General features: G+C 43.1%; 1 protein-coding gene across 1 annotated transcript in view; it reads left to right on the top strand.

Annotated features, from left to right (window-relative positions):
* LOC146074087 (serine/threonine-protein phosphatase 2A 55 kDa regulatory subunit B beta isoform) overlaps nt 1–17,537 on the top strand; it is a 394,778-nt gene that overhangs the window by 222,666 nt on the left and 154,575 nt on the right. Inside the window, exons 5-6 of the mRNA XM_083181821.1 lie at nt 11,941–12,118; nt 12,858–13,022. Of these exons, the coding sequence (XP_083037947.1) occupies nt 11,941–12,118; nt 12,858–13,022 (343 nt within the window). The remainder of the gene's footprint in view (nt 1–11,940; nt 12,119–12,857; nt 13,023–17,537) is intronic.

Genomic DNA, 17,537 nt, shown 5'->3' with positions numbered 1-17,537 from the left:
CAATGCCTCACATGTGACCAAAAAATACCATTTGGGTGCATGGCAGGACTCAGAAGGAAAGGAGGGATATTTGGATTTTGCAGCACACATTCTGGTGGAATGAATGGTGGGTGCTATGTCGCATTAGCAAGACCCCCGAAGCACCAATACAGTGGAACCCCCCCACAAGTGACCCCATTTTGCAAACTACACCCCTCAGGGAATTCATCTAGGGGTATAGTGTACATTTCAAACCCCCAGGGGTTTCACCAATTTTGGTACAACTGGGCTGTGAAAATGAAAAATTACAATTTTTTACACAAAAATGCAGTTCTGGCTCAAAATTTTTCATTTTCACAAGGAATGAAGGAGACAAAGCACCCCAAAATCTGTGCCGCAATTTCTCCCGAGTACGGCAATGCCTCATATGTGACCAAAAAATACCATTTGGGTGCATGGCAGGACTCAGAAGGGAAGGAGTGATATTTGGATTTTGCAGCACAGATTCTGGTGGAATGAATGGTGGGTGCTATGTCGCATTAGCAAGACCCCCGAAGCACCAATACAGTGGAACCCCCCCCCCCCCACAAGTGACCCCATTTTGCAAACTACACCCCTCAGGGAATTCATCTAGGGGTATAGTGTACATTTCAAACCCCCAGGGGTTTCACCAATTTTGGTACAACTGGGCTGTGAAAATGAAAAATTACATTTTTTTACACAAAAATGCAGTTCTGGCTCAAAATTTTTCATTTTCACAAGGAATGAAGGAGACAAAGCACCCCAAAATCTGTGCCCCAATTTCTCCCGAGTACGGCAATGCCTCATATGTGACCAAAAAATGGCAGGACTCAGAAGGGAAGGAGTGATATATGGATTTTGCAGCACAGATTCTGGTGGAATGAATGGAGGGTGCTATGTCGCATTAGCAAGACCCCCGAAGCACCAATACAGTGGAACCCCCTCACAAGTGACCCCATTTTGCAAACTACACCCCTCAGGGAATTCATCTAGGGGTATAGTGTACATTTCAAACCCCCAGGGGTTTCACCAATTTTGGTACATCTGGGCTGTGAAAATGAAAAATTACATTTTTTACACAAAAATGCAGTTCTGGCTCAAAATTTTTCATTTTCACAAGGAATGAAGGAGACAAAGCACCCCAAAATCTGTGCCCCAATTTCTCCCGAGTACGGCAATGCCTCATATGTGACCAAAAAATACCATTTGGGTGCATGGCAGGACTCAGAAGGAAAGGAGGGATATTTGGATTTTGCAGCACACATTCTGGTGGAATGAATGGTGGGTGCTATGTCGCATTAGCAAGACCCCCGAAGCACCAATACAGTGGAACCCCCCCACAAGTGACCCCATTTTGCAAACTACACCCCTCAGGGAATTCATCTAGGGGTATAGTGTACATTTCAAACCCCCAGGGGTTTCACCAATTTTGGTACAACTGGGCTGTGAAAATGAAAAATTACAATTTTTTACACAAAAATGCAGTTCTGGCTCAAAATTTTTCATTTTCACAAGGAATGAAGGAGACAAAGCACCCCAAAATCTGTGCCGCAATTTCTCCCGAGTACGGCAATGCCTCATATGTGACCAAAAAATACCATTTGGGTGCATGGCAGGACTCAGAAGGGAAGGAGTGATATTTGGATTTTGCAGCACAGATTCTGGTGGAATGAATGGTGGGTGCTATGTCGCATTAGCAAGACCCCCGAAGCACCAATACAGTGGAACCCCCCCCCCCACAAGTGACCCCATTTTGCAAACTACACCCCTCAGGGAATTCATCTAGGGGTATAGTGTACATTTCAAACCCCCAGGGGTTTCACCAATTTTGGTACAACTGGGCTGTGAAAATGAAAAATTACATTTTTTTACACAAAAATGCAGTTCTGGCTCAAAATTTTTCATTTTCACAAGGAATGAAGGAGACAAAGCACCCCAAAATCTGTGCCCCAATTTCTCCTGAGTACGGCAATGCCTCATATGTGACCAAAAAATGGCAGGACTCAGAAGGGAAGGAGTGATATATGGATTTTGCAGCACAGATTCTGGTGGAATGAATGGAGGGTGCTATGTCGCATTAGCAAGACCCCCGAAGCACCAATACAGTGGAACCCCCCCCACAAGTGACCCCATTTTGCAAACTACACCCCTCAGGGAATTCATCTAGGGGTATAGTGTACATTTCAAACCCCCAGGGGTTTCACCAATTTTGGTACATCTGGGCTGTGAAAATGAAAAATTACATTTTTTACACAAAAATGCAGTTCTGGCTCAAAATTTTTCATTTTCACAAGGAATGAAGGAGACAAAGCACCCCAAAATCTGTGCCCCAATTTCTCCCGAGTACGGCAATGCCTCATATGTGACCAAAAAATACCATTTGGGTGCATGGCAGGACTCAGAAGGGAAGGAGTGATATTTGGATTTTGCAGCACACATTCTGGTGGAATGAATGGTGGGTGCTATGTCGCATTAGCAAGACCCCCGAAGTACGGTGAAATGATGAACCTAATAATCCATAGATGTGTGGTATATTTTAAAGCACTCCTTCATACATAGGCCGGGTTTGTCGGGGCAAGTTTCACAGTGGAAAATAGTTTGCTTTCGTATTCCCTTTTTATAGCAAACTTTGCACCTTTTTTGTGTCCTGCCCTTTTTTCCAGTGGAGGGGATTTCGTTAGGAAAATGCTGCCCTGATACAATACGGGGGCCAGTACTAGAAGTACTGGGGCCCTCTGCCTGCTGGTTCCCAAATATTAGGCCCTTTATGACTTCCTCTTGAAAGTGCATAAATGTCCCCGTCTGGCTGGTAGAACGGAATAGTACGTAAGCGTTATACAGTGCCATCTGGATGATATACACGGCCAGCTTCTTATACCATATTTTTGTTTTCCGCAGGGCACTGTACGGCTTCAGTACCTGATCTGAAAGATCCACTCCGCCCATGTACTTATTGTAATCTAGGATACAAATAGGTTTTGAGGTGTGGGTACTGGTACCTCGTACAGGGACGGAGGTGGTACTGTCTCCGTGAATTGTTGTCAGTATAAGGACATCCCTCTTGTCCTTATATTTGACCAACAACATATTTTCTGTGCATATTCCCCTGCTTTCACCCTTTCTCAGTAATTGGGCAACGTGCGTTTTTGGGAGGCCTCTTTGGTTCTTGCGCACAGTACCGCAAGCTGCTGTACCTCTTGAACCAAGGGCCTTAAACAGGGGGATGCTGGTGTAAAAGTTATCCACATAGAGGTGATAACCCTTATCCAGGAAGGGGTGCACTAAATCCCAGACAATCTTTCCACTAACACCTACGAGGGAGGGGGGGCATTCTGGCGGTTCAATTCTTGTGTCCTTCCCTCCATATACCCTAAACCTGTGGGTGTACCCTGAGGTACTTTCGCACAGCTTATACATTTTTATGCCATACCTTGCCCTCTTATTGGGAAGGTACTGGCGGAATTTAACCCTTCCTTTAAAATGTATAAGTGACTCGTCTACACAAATGAATTTTTGGGGGATGTACATCTCAGCAAATTTGGCGCTGAAATGATCAATGGCCGGCCTGACTTTGAATAGCCGGTCAAAGGTGGGATCATCTCTGGGTGGGCACTATGCATTATCATTGTAATGCAAAAATTTAAGGATCGTCTCAAAACGAGTCCGGGTCATGGCCATACGATGAAGTGGGGTGCTGTACAGAACATCTGTACTCCAATATTGCCTAATTTCTGGCTTTTTAACTATGCCCATATGTAACACCAGACCCCAAAATGTCATCATCTCTACTGCATCTACAGGGGTCCACCTAGCAAATGATGACGTGGGGTTTTGGGCAATAAACTGCTGGGCATATAAATTACTTTGGTCCACCATTAAATTTATAAAATCATCAGAGAAAAAGACTTTGAAAAAGTCAATTTCTTTGAGGCCTGTAGTATCAAATTGGATTCCTGGGTTGGCCAAAAACTCAGGAACCTGGGGCTCAAAATTGTCTGGTGGTGGGGTCCATACGAGATCAATCATTTGGGGGGGGTCTCAGCTGCTCTACGGGGGCGTCTTTGAGGGGGTCCCTCATCACTAGAGGAGGAAGAGGAGCTTAAGGCGAATGCAAATTCATCGCTTGCCTTACTGGCTGTGTCAGTGTCAGAGGCAATAAGGGCATATGCCTCCTCCGCTGAAAACAGTCTTTGCGATGATTGGGACATTTTTATTATTTTTGTGTAGGCGTGTATAGTGTAGGGGGGGGGGAGTACAAACTTTATTTCAAACATTTATTTATGTAGTGTGTATGTAGTGCTTTAACACGTGTAAGTTAAAAGAAAAAAAAAAAAGCTCCTGCGCCAAAAATTGAGCACAGATGTTGGTCAGTAACGTCAGTCACTGATCAGCGCTCAGCGGGCACAGGACACCCACAAAACCGTGGGTGTAAAAAAATTTTTAAAAAAAGACTCCACAGCACCCTCCAAAAATAAAAAATTAAAAAAAACTTCTGATGAGTCAAAGACAACAGGAATTTGATCCCAAAAAAAAACTTAGATAAAAAATGCTGATCAGTGATGTACGTCACTGATCAGCACTCAGCTGGCACAGGACACCCACAAAAGCACCGTGGGTGTAAAAAAAAATTTAAAAAAGACTCCACAGCACCCTCCCAAAAAAAAAATTTTTAAAAAACTTCTGATGAGTCAAAGACAACAGGAATTTGATCCAAAAAAAAAAAATTAGATAAAAAATGCTGATCAGTGATGTACGTCACTGATCAGCGCTCTGCGGCCACAGGACACCCACAAAATCACCGTGGGTGTAAAAAAAAATAAAAAAAAAAACCCCACAGCACCCTCAAAAAAAAAAAATGCTAATCAGTGATGCGACACTGATTAGCAGTGAGGGGCAGCAGGCACACAGCTGTGGGTGCAACCTGACAGGGTATATATAAAAAAAAAAACCTGCACCCCAAAAAAAAATGCTGATCAGTAAGTTTACACTGATCAGCACAAAAGGGGGGCAGCAGATACAAAATTATATCACACAATTATAAATCTCTGACACAATGATGCTGCTGCAGCAGCAGCAGCAGGACCAACAGCACAAGCACCAGGAAGTCACCAGGAAGTCACAGCAGAAGCTGGCAGCACGGATGATCAGGTCAGTATAGGGCACAGATGGGCACGGAGACCGCTCTGCACGCTGTTCCTGACCGGAATGGCGGCTGCAGGGCTGTCTCCGTTATTTCATTTGAGGTGAAATGGCTGTGATTGGTCCGTCGGTCCGACGGACCAATCACAGCCTTTGGGGGCAGGTGGGGTGAGGTGGGGTGACCACCAGTGACACCCTTACACCCGGTGGTGATTGGTGCTGTGCTTAACAGCACCAATCACCACCGATCCCTGTGTCACCGAAAACCCCTGTGTCACCGGGTACACAGAAAACGCTGTAATTGGCTGTTCACATTGAACAGCCAATCACAGCGATCGCCGATGGGTGGGGGCATTGCTGCCCCCCCTGGGCAATGAGGGAAGATGTCTGCTGTCAGGGACAGCAGACATCGTCCCTCTGTCACCGCGTCTATAGACGCGGTGACAGTTTAAAGTCATGACGTACATTTACGTCATGTGTCAGGAAGTACATCCCGACCATGACGTAAATGTACGTCAAATGTCGGGAAGGGGTTAAACCAAATCAAACGATCATCAGATCAGGGTCAGGTATTAATTATGGGTGATTTTAATTTACCTGATATTGATTGGAAAAACAAAACAACATGTAAAACAGCAAGAAGCAGTGGGTTCCGAAGCTTACTTAAAGACCAGTTTATCACACAAACGGTAGAAGCTCCAACTCGTAATAAGGCATTATTGGATTTGGTTTTAACAAATAACATAGATTTAGTTTCAAACACAAAAGTAATTGAACACCTAGGGAACAGTGACCACAATATGGTTTCACTGGAAATCAACTTCAGTAAATGACATCATAAAGGATCGACAAAAATACTAAACTTCAGAAAAGCTAACTTCGAATTATTCAGAGAAGCCCTAAAAAGAATTGTGTGGGAAACAGTTTTTGAGGGGATAATTGCTGAGGAAATGTGGGATACTCTAAAAATATATTCGAATCATGAACTATTAAATACATACCTAAAGTAACTAAGGGTAAATTCAATTAAAAAAAGCCACCATGGTTGGACAAAAAAGTTAGGTCAGCAATCAACAATAAAACAAGAGCATTTAAATTCTATAAAAATAACTTAAATGAAGAGGCGTTCACCAAATACAAAGAATCAAACAAAATTTGCAAAGGGGCAATCAAAGTAGCTAAAAGGGATTATGAAGAGCGCATAGCCACTGAAAGTAAAACTAACCCCAAGAAGTTTTTCAAATACATAAATAGTAAACGTATAATTAAGGACAACAAAGGCCCACTAACCGATATCAATGGAAAATGTTTTACGGAGGACAAGGGAAAAGCAGAACTGTTAAATGAGTTCTTCTAATCAGTGTTTACTAAGGGAGAGCAGACTGTGGAACGCACACATACCACAAATGGGATGAACAAGCCGGACCTCAATATTGAATTCTCTACTGAGGAAATAATATTGAGGCTCAGCAAAATCAAAACAAATAAATCACCTGGGCCAGATGGGATTCATCCTAGGGTACTAATGGAATTAAGGGAGGAATTAGCTTCCCCTCTACATTCTATCTTTGATAATTCAATATCTTCAGGAAAGGTACCAAAAGACTGGAGAATAGCAGAGGTAGTGCCATTATTCAAAAAAGGAAAAAAGGAGGATCCCGCTAATTACAGACCTGTTAGTTTAACATCAATAATGGGTAAACTACTGTATTTGAAGGATTTTTACGAGATGGTATCCAGGAATATTTAGACCTTTATAGTTTACTCAGTATTAACCAGCATTGGTTCGTGAAAAATCGTTCATGCCAAACTGATCTACTTGGTTTCTGTGTAGAGGTTAGCAAAAACCTTGATAATGGAAACGCTGTAGATGTGATTTTCCTAGATTTTACTAAGTGGATTGCCACAGGGTTCGGTTCTTGGGCCCATTTTATTTAACATTTTTATTAACAATATTGGGATGGGGTTACTCAGCAATGTATCCATCTTTGCGGACGATACAAAACTGAGCAGAGTTATTAAATCGTCAGTATAAATATATTGGGGCCAATATAAGGAACTGTCAAACACCCTTTTTTCTACTAGAAAGGAATCTAGGACGCGAGAGCACGAGTTTAGATTAGAAGAAAAAAGATTTTGTTCATCTATAACAGTGGTTCCCAACCCTGGTCCTCAAGTACCCCTAACAGTGTAGGTCTCCACACAGAATCACAAGTGCTATTATTAGCTCCACCTGTGGATCTTTTCAAATGTGCCTGAATAATGAGTGCACCTGCCGGGTGACCTGGAAAATGTGCACTGTTGGGGGTACTTGAGGACCAGGGTTGGGAACCACTGATAAGAAAAAAATTCTTTACAGTCAGAGCAGTCAAACTTTGGACCTCTCTTCCTGGAGAAGTGGTGTTGGCAAACACTATAAATATGTTTAAAATAAGATTGAATAAACATGTATTGGTTAAAAACATCCATGGGTACGAATAAGTAACAAAATCTGTCTTTCAAATATCAGAACATACTATACAACAAGGGATAAGCTACTATAAACATAGGTTGAACTAGATGGACGCAAGTCTTTATTCAGCCTCACTTACTATGTAACGGATTCAGTATTGAATCCCGGCGGGCGGGATCCCGGCGTTCAGAATCCCGACAGCCGAAATGCCGACAAGGGGGGGACGTGGATCGCCCCCCCCCCCCCCCCCCCTTGCGGGCTCGCTACGCTCGGCACGCTAATTTATTCTCCCTCCAGGGGTGTCATGGACACCCCAGGAGGGAGAAAGTGTCGGCATTTGGGCGGTCGGGATTCTGAATGCCGGGATCCTGACCGCCGGGATTGTAACTGCATCCCCTATGTAACTATGGGGGTTATTCTAGTTCACTCTTTCTGAAAAAATTCCTTCTTAGATGGACAAAACTATGTGTACTGCAGGTGGGGCAGATGTTACTTGTGCAGAGAGAATTAGATTTGGGTGGGGTTTTACTTCAAAGTGAGATCTATATTGCAGTGTAAAAATAAAGCAGTCCATATTTTCCCTGCACAGAAACAAAATAACTCACCCAAATCTAATTATCTCTGCACATTTTACATCTGCCCCCTGCAGTGCACATGGTTTTGTCCATCTAAGAAGGATTTTGTCAGAAAGAATTAACGAGAATAAGGCCCTATGTAACTATGTAGGAAGGCAATTATAGATAGCATTTCCACTTTCTTGGATACCAACTCTCCTTCGGACACTTCCATCACCAACTTTTGGTGTGCACTTAAGGCAGTAGTGTGTGGAACTGCAATCCAGGCGGGCGCTAGAATTAAAAGACAAAATATATACAACAGGATTTAGAGACTAGGCTTAAAGAGGTAGAGGACAAACACAAGCTCCACCTCTCTAGATCCAGTAAGGAACTGGAAGTCATAAGAAATCAGCTCCAAAGACTCTTAATGAGACAACCCCAATTTGCCTTAAACAGATTGAAACAGAAATTCTATCTGACTGGTAACAGAGCAGGTAAAAGGTTGGCCCGCAAGGTTTGAGCTCTCCAGGCTAGAAATAGGATCAAATATTTGACCTCCCCTCAAGGTATTAAGTTGTCCAATCCTTATGACATAGCGAACCAATTGCCAAATACTACACTAATTTATACAACCTTTCGTCCGACCCTCTCACTCCCCAGCCCTCTCTTGACTCTGTACAATCCTTCCTAGCGGATATTAGCCTTCCCTCTCTTAACACAGAACAACTAGAGTTATTGTATGCACCATGGACTCCTCTAGAGGTAGAAAATGTGCCTTCCACGCAACAAATCCCCTGGCCCAGAAGGCTTTATTAATGAGTTCTATGTTTCCTTAACCAATCATCTCCCACGTTAACATTATTATATAACGCTGTGTCTTCCCTTGTCGCTTTCCCTAGAGAAATGTTGGAGGCCCAAATAATAACCATTCCTAAACCAGGTAAAAATCCTGCATACTGCCAAAACTACATACCCATTGCTCTTTTAAATGGGGACATTAAATTGTTTGCAAAGTTTATTGCTACTCCTCTAAATGATTATCTCCCGTCCCTGATCCACCAAGATCATGTCGGATTTGTACCCGGAAGACAGGCTTCTGATAATACCCGTAAGGTATTTGATATAATTGATTCTATTACTCCTAATACGGGTCTTCTGAAAAAGCATTCGATAGCCTGAATTGGCTATATATGCAATGAATTTTAGAGAAATTGGTTTCACAGGTCAAATCCTATCTTCAGTGTTGGCCCTATACAGTTCCCCTTCTGCAAGAGTATTTAGCAATGGCTTCATATCTGATACATTTCCAATAACAAATAGGACAAGGCAGGGCTTCCCTTCGCATTAGGCACAGAACCTCTAGCTGAAAAAAATTTGGATGGCGAGGGAGTTTCCAGGGGTGCTTATTGGCAATGGTTCACATAAATTGTGCCTATTTGCAGATGACGTCGTTCTATTCATCACAGATCGAATTTCCTCCATTCCCTGGTTACATTATATTCTATGAAGATATAGAGAGGCCTCATACTATAAATTGAATGAGACAAAAACAGATGCTCTTCCTATTAACATCCCTGCCCAGCTATTATCTACTCTCCAATCACAATACCCACATAATTGTCATATATAACATATCCCTACCCCCATCTACCTCTTCTGACTTTGAAATTAATCTTACCACCTCTGAAACTACCACCTCTAATCAATAGTAATCTATACCTGACTAAATCATGCCTATCCTATGATATTTCCTGGTTAGGCCAGCTTGCAGCATTCAAAATGACGCTCCTGCCCAAACTTATGTATTTATATCGTACCATTCCCTTTTTACTTCCCAAAAAATATTTGAATTCCTGCCGCTCGATCCTTACTCGTTACATTTGGAAGATGCACCCACCCAGACTGGCTCGAACTAGGATGATTCTGCCGCATAGGAAGGGTGGACTGACTATGCCCGACCTGGCCCTCTATCAGGAGGCTTGCTTATTTGCCCAGCTCAAACAATGGTTTAGAACACCCTCCAAGGCGAGTTGGGTATCTTCCATCTATGAGAATATCGATACGGACCTGGGATGGGTTGGTGAGTCGTATCCCTGCTCAGGTATTTCCCTACGCTTCACTTTCATTACTTATTTGAACTAACCTAATCCCCAATCTTAATCTTTTAGTCTGGTATGCTAGTAATATAAAGGTACTAGGTGATTTGTTAGAAGGAGACAACATCCTCCCCGCAGTCCCGTTTCAACCTCCTGAGCACAGAATTGCTTTATTATTTTCAGGTCCAGCACTGGTACAAAAGTTTTCCCAGAACTGTGGGTACTTCTAGCCCAATTACTCAGGCCATATCAGTGCGCCTTTCTCAATGCAACTCAAAAAAAGTGATATCTTTTTGGAATAGGACCCTTTTAGACTTGATCTCTATCTCCAAATCTAATGGACAGTTAAAATGTGAGGATGATTTAGGACTTCCCATGTCTGATGCCCAATGGGAACAAATATTCACATCATCTTACCGAATGTCTAGGTGTTTGAATCACACGGAGATGCATATCGAACTGTTAAACAGATTACACCTAACCCCTGACAGATTACACACATTTTGGCAATCCTGTTCAAAATTCTGCTGGCGTAACTGTGGAGAAGTGGGAGATATTTTTCATATCTTTTGGACCTGTCTCCATATATATAGGCCTTCCGGTCTGAGATATTCAAGTTGATTAATGTTGTGCTAAACCTGTCCCTGACCCCTTATGCGACCTTAGCCTTGCTACATATATTTCCTGCGGCTGTGTTACCTCACCATATATATCTGTTGGGCCATATTTGCATAGCTGCCAGAGCCGCTATTGTGCAGAATTGGAAACCGCCTGCTCCCCCTCCTATTACCCTAGTTACCAACAAGATTCAATTCCATTTTAATATGGAAACTGAGTGCATGTTACACCCACCCGCAACCTCCTCCCCCATGGGAGAAATGGCATGAGTATATGAAAGCTGGTGCGACTGCCACTCCCCCCCCCCCCCCCCCATAGCTATCTCCTCCCTCCCCGTCCTGGTGACACCCTTATGTTTTAATAGATTTGCTATCTACTAATGTGTTCTACTGCTAGACCTACGCTTGTTTGGCTGTATTTGATGTACTACATTTTCTTCTTCCTATTTGATTATATGTATGTATAATTGATTTATGCAGTCCATATGTGTTTGTATCCCATGATTCTGGTTCTGTATCTCCCTCCCCCCCCCCCCTCCCCCTGCCCTTTTCCTTTCTGTACCTCCCCCTACAAAACACTGAAAATTAAATTTTCAATAAAATTATTGATGAAAAAAAAATAACAGCAGCAGGTTTAATGCAGACAAAACGTTAGTATTGTGCACTTAATTGAAATGCTCCTCTAATGCACCTAAATAGAGCTCAGAATTTGTAGAGTTAATTGTCCGGTTATGGATTGTTACTGCGCACATTGAGCTCACCTGCAGGGAGGGTCAGAGCCGCCAAGGATTTGATGGCCAAGTGTTAAATATAGAAAATTGAAGCAGTGTAGATGAGATTTGCTAGTGGCTTATGACTGATGTGCAGCGGCTTATGCCCAGGTATTCAGACCACTGTACAGTTATATCATAGAAATGGCACAGGACACTATTGTACTTTATTAGTCTATCTCACAGTGGGCTGGATATAGTAATGTGTAATTGGAGTTAGAGCACATTTCTGACCGTTTTTGTTTTTGCAAGTATTACATATAATGGCTTATTTATTAAATCTCTCTCTTCTTTCCCTTTTTATTCTAGGTACCTGTATTAAGGCCCATGGATCTAATGGTAGAGGCCACACCCAGAAGAGTTTTTTCCAATGCGCACACATATCACATTAACTCTATATCTGTGAACAGTGACTATGAGACATACATGTCAGCTGATGACCTGAGGATAAATCTGTGGAATTTAGAGATTACAAACAGAAGTTTTAGTATCCTTTGTGCTGGCTGGTGATGGCGGAGTGCCACGGGGAAGCTCTGTTCAAATTTTTCTATTATAAATACAGACATTATTGTAAACTAGCTATAATATGCCTGTAGTATAGGTTGAGTCTTCCATATATATAATGCAGGGGACCATAAGTATTTAGAATTTTTCCGTATTCATACAAGTCTCAACACAAAATGCATTTAGGTTTCATAAACACATTTTGAAGGTCATTTTATAGAATTTTTTATTAGAGTTTGTGCATGCAACAAAGTTTTTGTACGCTCGCGATCAAATTTTGGGATCAGATGTTCTGGTATGGGAGATGTGGTGTGTAAAATTGACATTTATTAATCCATTTCTATCCAAGTTGACAACATATGATAAAGGGAGTTCAGCCTTTTAATTGGTTGGAACTAGAAACATCACTGCAAAGTGGAGTGTGCCAATGATGTCACTATTACTGGTGACCTGATTGGGTGCACTACCATTAATATTAATATAGGCAACAAAATGGCTGCCTCCACTTTGTAGTTGGCAGATTCAGACATGGAGACTTATTAATGGTTAGAGTAGTGAACTTAAGTGTGCCTAACCTGAAAACCATGCCTTTCTGTACATTTCAGCAATCCTGTGGGTGGATAATTATCTACAGTAGTTCATTGATGTTGAGTAACTTCAGCCTTCTGTGTTGTTCTGGATTTCACGAACAACATCTATACCCTTTACTTAACTACCACTAGATATTGTGGACATTAAGCCAACAAATATGGAAGAACTCACAGAAGTCATTACAGCCGCTGAGTTTCACCCTCATCACTGCAACACATTTGTATATAGCAGCAGTAAAGGAACGATAAGGCTTTGTGACATGAGATCTTCTGCCCTATGCGATCAGCATTCAAAGTGTAAGTGTTCTCTGCTTTCCATTCTTATTTCATTGTTTCACTTACATTTGTATATATCATTCAGACACAAAAAAAAATTCTCGTTAGTTACCTGTGTACAGTGTCAGATTAGATTAAGGTCTAAGTGGGCCTGGAGCTGAATATTATCAATGGCCTATTATGTGTAATAACAGCGGTTGTGACCAGCACCTAATAATTTGGGAGGAGTGACCACTGTTCTGTTTGATTGGCATGCTCATGGGTGTGTCTATATTTGTCACGTTTAAGGGTGAGGGGAGAGGGGAAATTGACCGGTGCACAGGTTTGGCTTAATTATTATGTAGCCCCTGGGAGTGCTGCAGTTGGACTTGAGCACCCAGAGGCTACTAATAACTTCTACACAGATAAGGAGAGAGATGGACAATGTCTTTTAACATTCCAGGAAGAGAAACTACACCTCCCAGGAGGCCACTGTAAAAAGGGGGAGGAGCTAAAAACGGATCTTTGTGTGGGAGGACTGGAATCCCCCAGTGCATGAGGGAGAGAGGAGATCACAGAGTATCCAGAGAGAGACTGTGCTGTGTGAGAAGTCCAGGAGAGGGGACCCAGTACAAGAAGGCACAATATTCTTGATATAGACAGAACTCACAGTTTTAGAGAAGGATTCCAGAGCCAGGGGGAGTGCTGTGAAGTGACAGTGAGGAGCACCAGGGAGAGGCTTGCATGCACCTCTGAGGAAGTACACATTGCTAGTCAGCCATCTTGAATGAGAATCAAGTTCAAGTCTTGTGATCCCCATGTGTGCAGATAAGTAACTGTTATTTAAGTGGGGTTTGGACTGTGTCTGGCCACAAGGGCTGAAGAGTTAGGGATAGATGGGAGGGCAGGTAAATATACAGCAAGCATCATGCATTTGAACTTATACTCCATGGTATTCCCCTGATGATAAATAAAAGCTGTGGAACTACAAGTCTCAGGATACACTTAAGCAAGGATACATGCTGAGGAATTACTATTTGTTGCTGCATACACGTGTACACACTGGGATTGTGCTACTTTACTGCAAAGGATTAACAACTCCTGCAAAGCTGTAAACTGGACAGAGTGTTTCCAAGCCATGCTGACATCAATATAGAAGGGCCCCAACTTGCAGTGCACTGCTCCATTTGTGTGGTTTTGTGTGGTATCATTGTGCATGGAAGGTATTGTAGAGTTATAAGTAAATATGCTACATACAGCACATGTGGTTATTCCCATTAGCCAGCACCTGTAAGGTTAGTCTCTGAGATACTGAGTCAGTGTAAAAGTGTATGAAAAGTGATGTTTATGTCAGAGACTGTTGGAGTCATTTAGAGTTATTGTGCTAAGCGATTGTTCACAGTATAAGCTAGGAGCTGGTGTTATGCTTTCATCCCCAATGTCCTATTATTGTATTGTTCCCATCATTCTGTCATTTCATTCCAATGTATGATTTTCATATAAAATTACAAAAGCTGCATTTAGTTGCCCCAGTTAAATAAATGTGCCAAGTTGGCTTCTGCAGCACACAGTGTGTCACAGCGTATTAGTACTGGGCAGGGGGTTTCCCGAATCTCCCCCTGGTGTACTTCCAGAACACTCCCCAGAAGAGAAGCCGTGATTCGGGTGGAGGCACTGCCAATAAAGTTCAGAGGTGAGATACACCTACATCATCCGGTACATATATACCCTCACTTCGCATACTACAGAAGGGGGTGTTACAGTGGAGGCACATGCTGAGATTCTGAAGACACCCTCAGTGAACACCACTCAGCACAGACGCCATGGATAGTATAAGAGAGGAAATGTATTTGTGGTGTGAACAGCAGGCTGCAGACCCAACCCAATGTTTAGGGATCTATGGGGAATCTCAAGGTGTGACCGAGGAGGAAGTCATGCAGGTGCTTCACAGGGTTTATGGGATTGAACAGCCTAAAATACGTGGACAGAAACATAGAGATGCTGACAAGACCAGCCTGATATTATGTGAGACACAAGCAAAATTGGATAGAGATTTTCTTCCCTCCATCATATTTGGGCCAAGTAAACAAAGATGGAACATTGTTATTCCTTTGAAGCCAACACCCCTAGCCACAACACCTCTTATTGCTGAAGTGTCTGATGGAAATATTAGCCAACAAGTATTCTCTGCCACCAGGGAAGAAAATCCTATGCCATCCTCCTGTACTAGTGAAACTGACAAGGGGCAAAGTGAACTGTTCCTCACTGCAGTACAACAATTGGTGGAACAGTTAGGAAAGTCACAGCATGATGGGAGCTACAGAAGGCTCAGAATCTTCTCAGGACTAACGCCAGTCCCTGCTGGGGAAGAAACTTATGAAGCTTGGAGGGAGATAGCCTCCCAATACCTGGCAGAATGGCATTGCTCAGAACCCTATAAGAGACAACGGGTATTGGAAAGCCTGAGAGGTCCAGCTGGAGAATTAATCCAAGCTGTAAGGAGAAGTAATTCCCAAGCCACTGCTCAAGAGTACTTAGCATCTCTGGACCGGGAATATGGGATAGCAGGGGATGCCACTGATCTTCTATACCAGCTACGCCACACTTACCAGGAGTCCGGGGAGAAATTGTCCAGTTATATCTATCGGCTGGACAAGCTTATCCATTTTATCGTATCAAAGAAAGGGATATCCCTAGCAGAAGTGGACAACATGCGTATGCAACAGTTGTTAAGGGGAGCTTTGTCCCTTGACCCAGTAGCAATGAAGATAAGAAATTCTCAACTTGGGAAAACATCACCTACCTTCCTTCAGCTAATAGAGGATGTTAAGCAAGAGGAATCTATAGTTGAGTCCAGAGAAAAGGTGACCAAGAAAGTCAAGGTTGTACAGCCAAAACCTGATGCTGCCCTTCCCGGCGCTGAGCTAATGAAGATTGTGGAGAAACAAGGGGATCAGATTGCCCAGCTGTTGGAGATGCAGAAACAGATCCAGTCCCAGATGCAGAAAGGCCACCTTGCAGAACGACTACCCATGTCAGAAGATATCTCCGCTCGGAGGCAGGGAGAGTGTTTCAATTGTGGAGAAGTTGGGCACTTCGCTAGACAATGTTCACATAGGTGGAGAAAGAGGAGGTCTCCTTCACCATGCCCAAGGAATGGGAAGCCGGCGGAAAACTGAGGGGGAGGACCAGGATACCCCACACTGGCCCTCTAAAGAAAGTGAACATTAACACTGTGGGGAACTCTAACCCAGGATGGAGCCATTTTCCTGAAGGATTGCTAGGCCCTACGCCTCATGTTCCTGCATCGTTGAATGGAAGATCATGTATAGCTTTGCTAGATAGTGGTTCTCAAGTGTCCATTGTGTTTGAGAACTGGTACCGAAAGAATCTGTCTGACTTCCCCATCAAGCCATTATGTGGACTGACTATCTGGGGCTTGAGTGACAAGAGTTATCCCTACCTCGGATACATCACTGTACCATTGAAGTTCCCAAAAGAAATAGCTGGAATAGAAGAGGAGGTAGAGGTGGTTGCACTTGTTTGCCCTAATAGTGAAGGAGAACCTCGAGATGTCCCAGTGATTATTGGAACCAACTCCCACTTGTTTGAGATACTGGCCAAATGGTGCAAAGAGGCAGGAGGGGCAAATTATGGTAAAACTCTTAAAATTCACCCTATGTGTTTGGATGCTTATAAGAAGAAGGAAGAGGGAAAGAGTTCTTCAAAAGATACCAAATTACACATGCAAAGTTTTGATCACTGCTTTGCTGGAAGTGATGCTGGTCAAGAAGACAAACAATGGCTTGTTGAGCAGATGCTGCAAAGAGAGGCTGCCTTCTCCTCAGGGGACTGGGATTTGGGCCAAGCCAAAGGGGTAGAACACCACATCAGGCTGACAGATGACAGGCCTTTCCGAGAACGGTCAAGACGCCTAGCACCTGCTGACTTGGATGATGTTCGAGAACATTTAAGAGAGATGCTCGAGAATGATGTAATTGAGAAATCAGAGAGCCCCTATGCATCCCCTATTGTAGTAGCTAGAAAGAAGAATGGGAAAATACGGATGTGCGTGGATTATCGGACTTTAAACAAGCGCACTATTCCGGACCAGTACACAGTCCCTAAGATAGATGAAGCCCTTGACTGTCTTCAGGGAAGCAAGTGGTTTTCTGTGCTGGACCTACGCAGTGGATACTATCAGATATTGATGAGTCGGAAGGATGCTGACAAAACCGCTTTCATCTGTCCAGTTGGATTCTTTCAGTTTAAAAGAATGCCACAAGGAATAAAAGGAGCCCCAGCCACGTTCCAAAGATACATGGATGATGTGGTGGGTGACATGAACTTCAGAGAAGTGCTGGTCTACTTGGACGATTTGATAGTATTTGGCCGAACATTAGAAGAGCACAATGAAAGACTCCTCAAGGTGCTGGATCGCTTAATGAAGAAGGGGTTGAAGTTATCTCTTGACAAGTGTAGTTTCTGCCAAGCCAAAGTCAAGTATGTGGGACATATTGTGGACAGGAATGGAATTTCTACAGATCCGGCAAAGAT

The sequence above is a fragment of the Crinia signifera genome, chromosome 4 (genome assembly GCF_055691185.1).
Source record: "Crinia signifera chromosome 4, ASM5569118v1, whole genome shotgun sequence".
Lineage (NCBI taxonomy): Eukaryota > Metazoa > Chordata > Amphibia > Anura > Myobatrachidae > Crinia > Crinia signifera.
The sequence above is the reverse complement of the archived record's forward strand: the minus strand, read 5'-3'. Positions and strand labels throughout refer to the sequence as shown.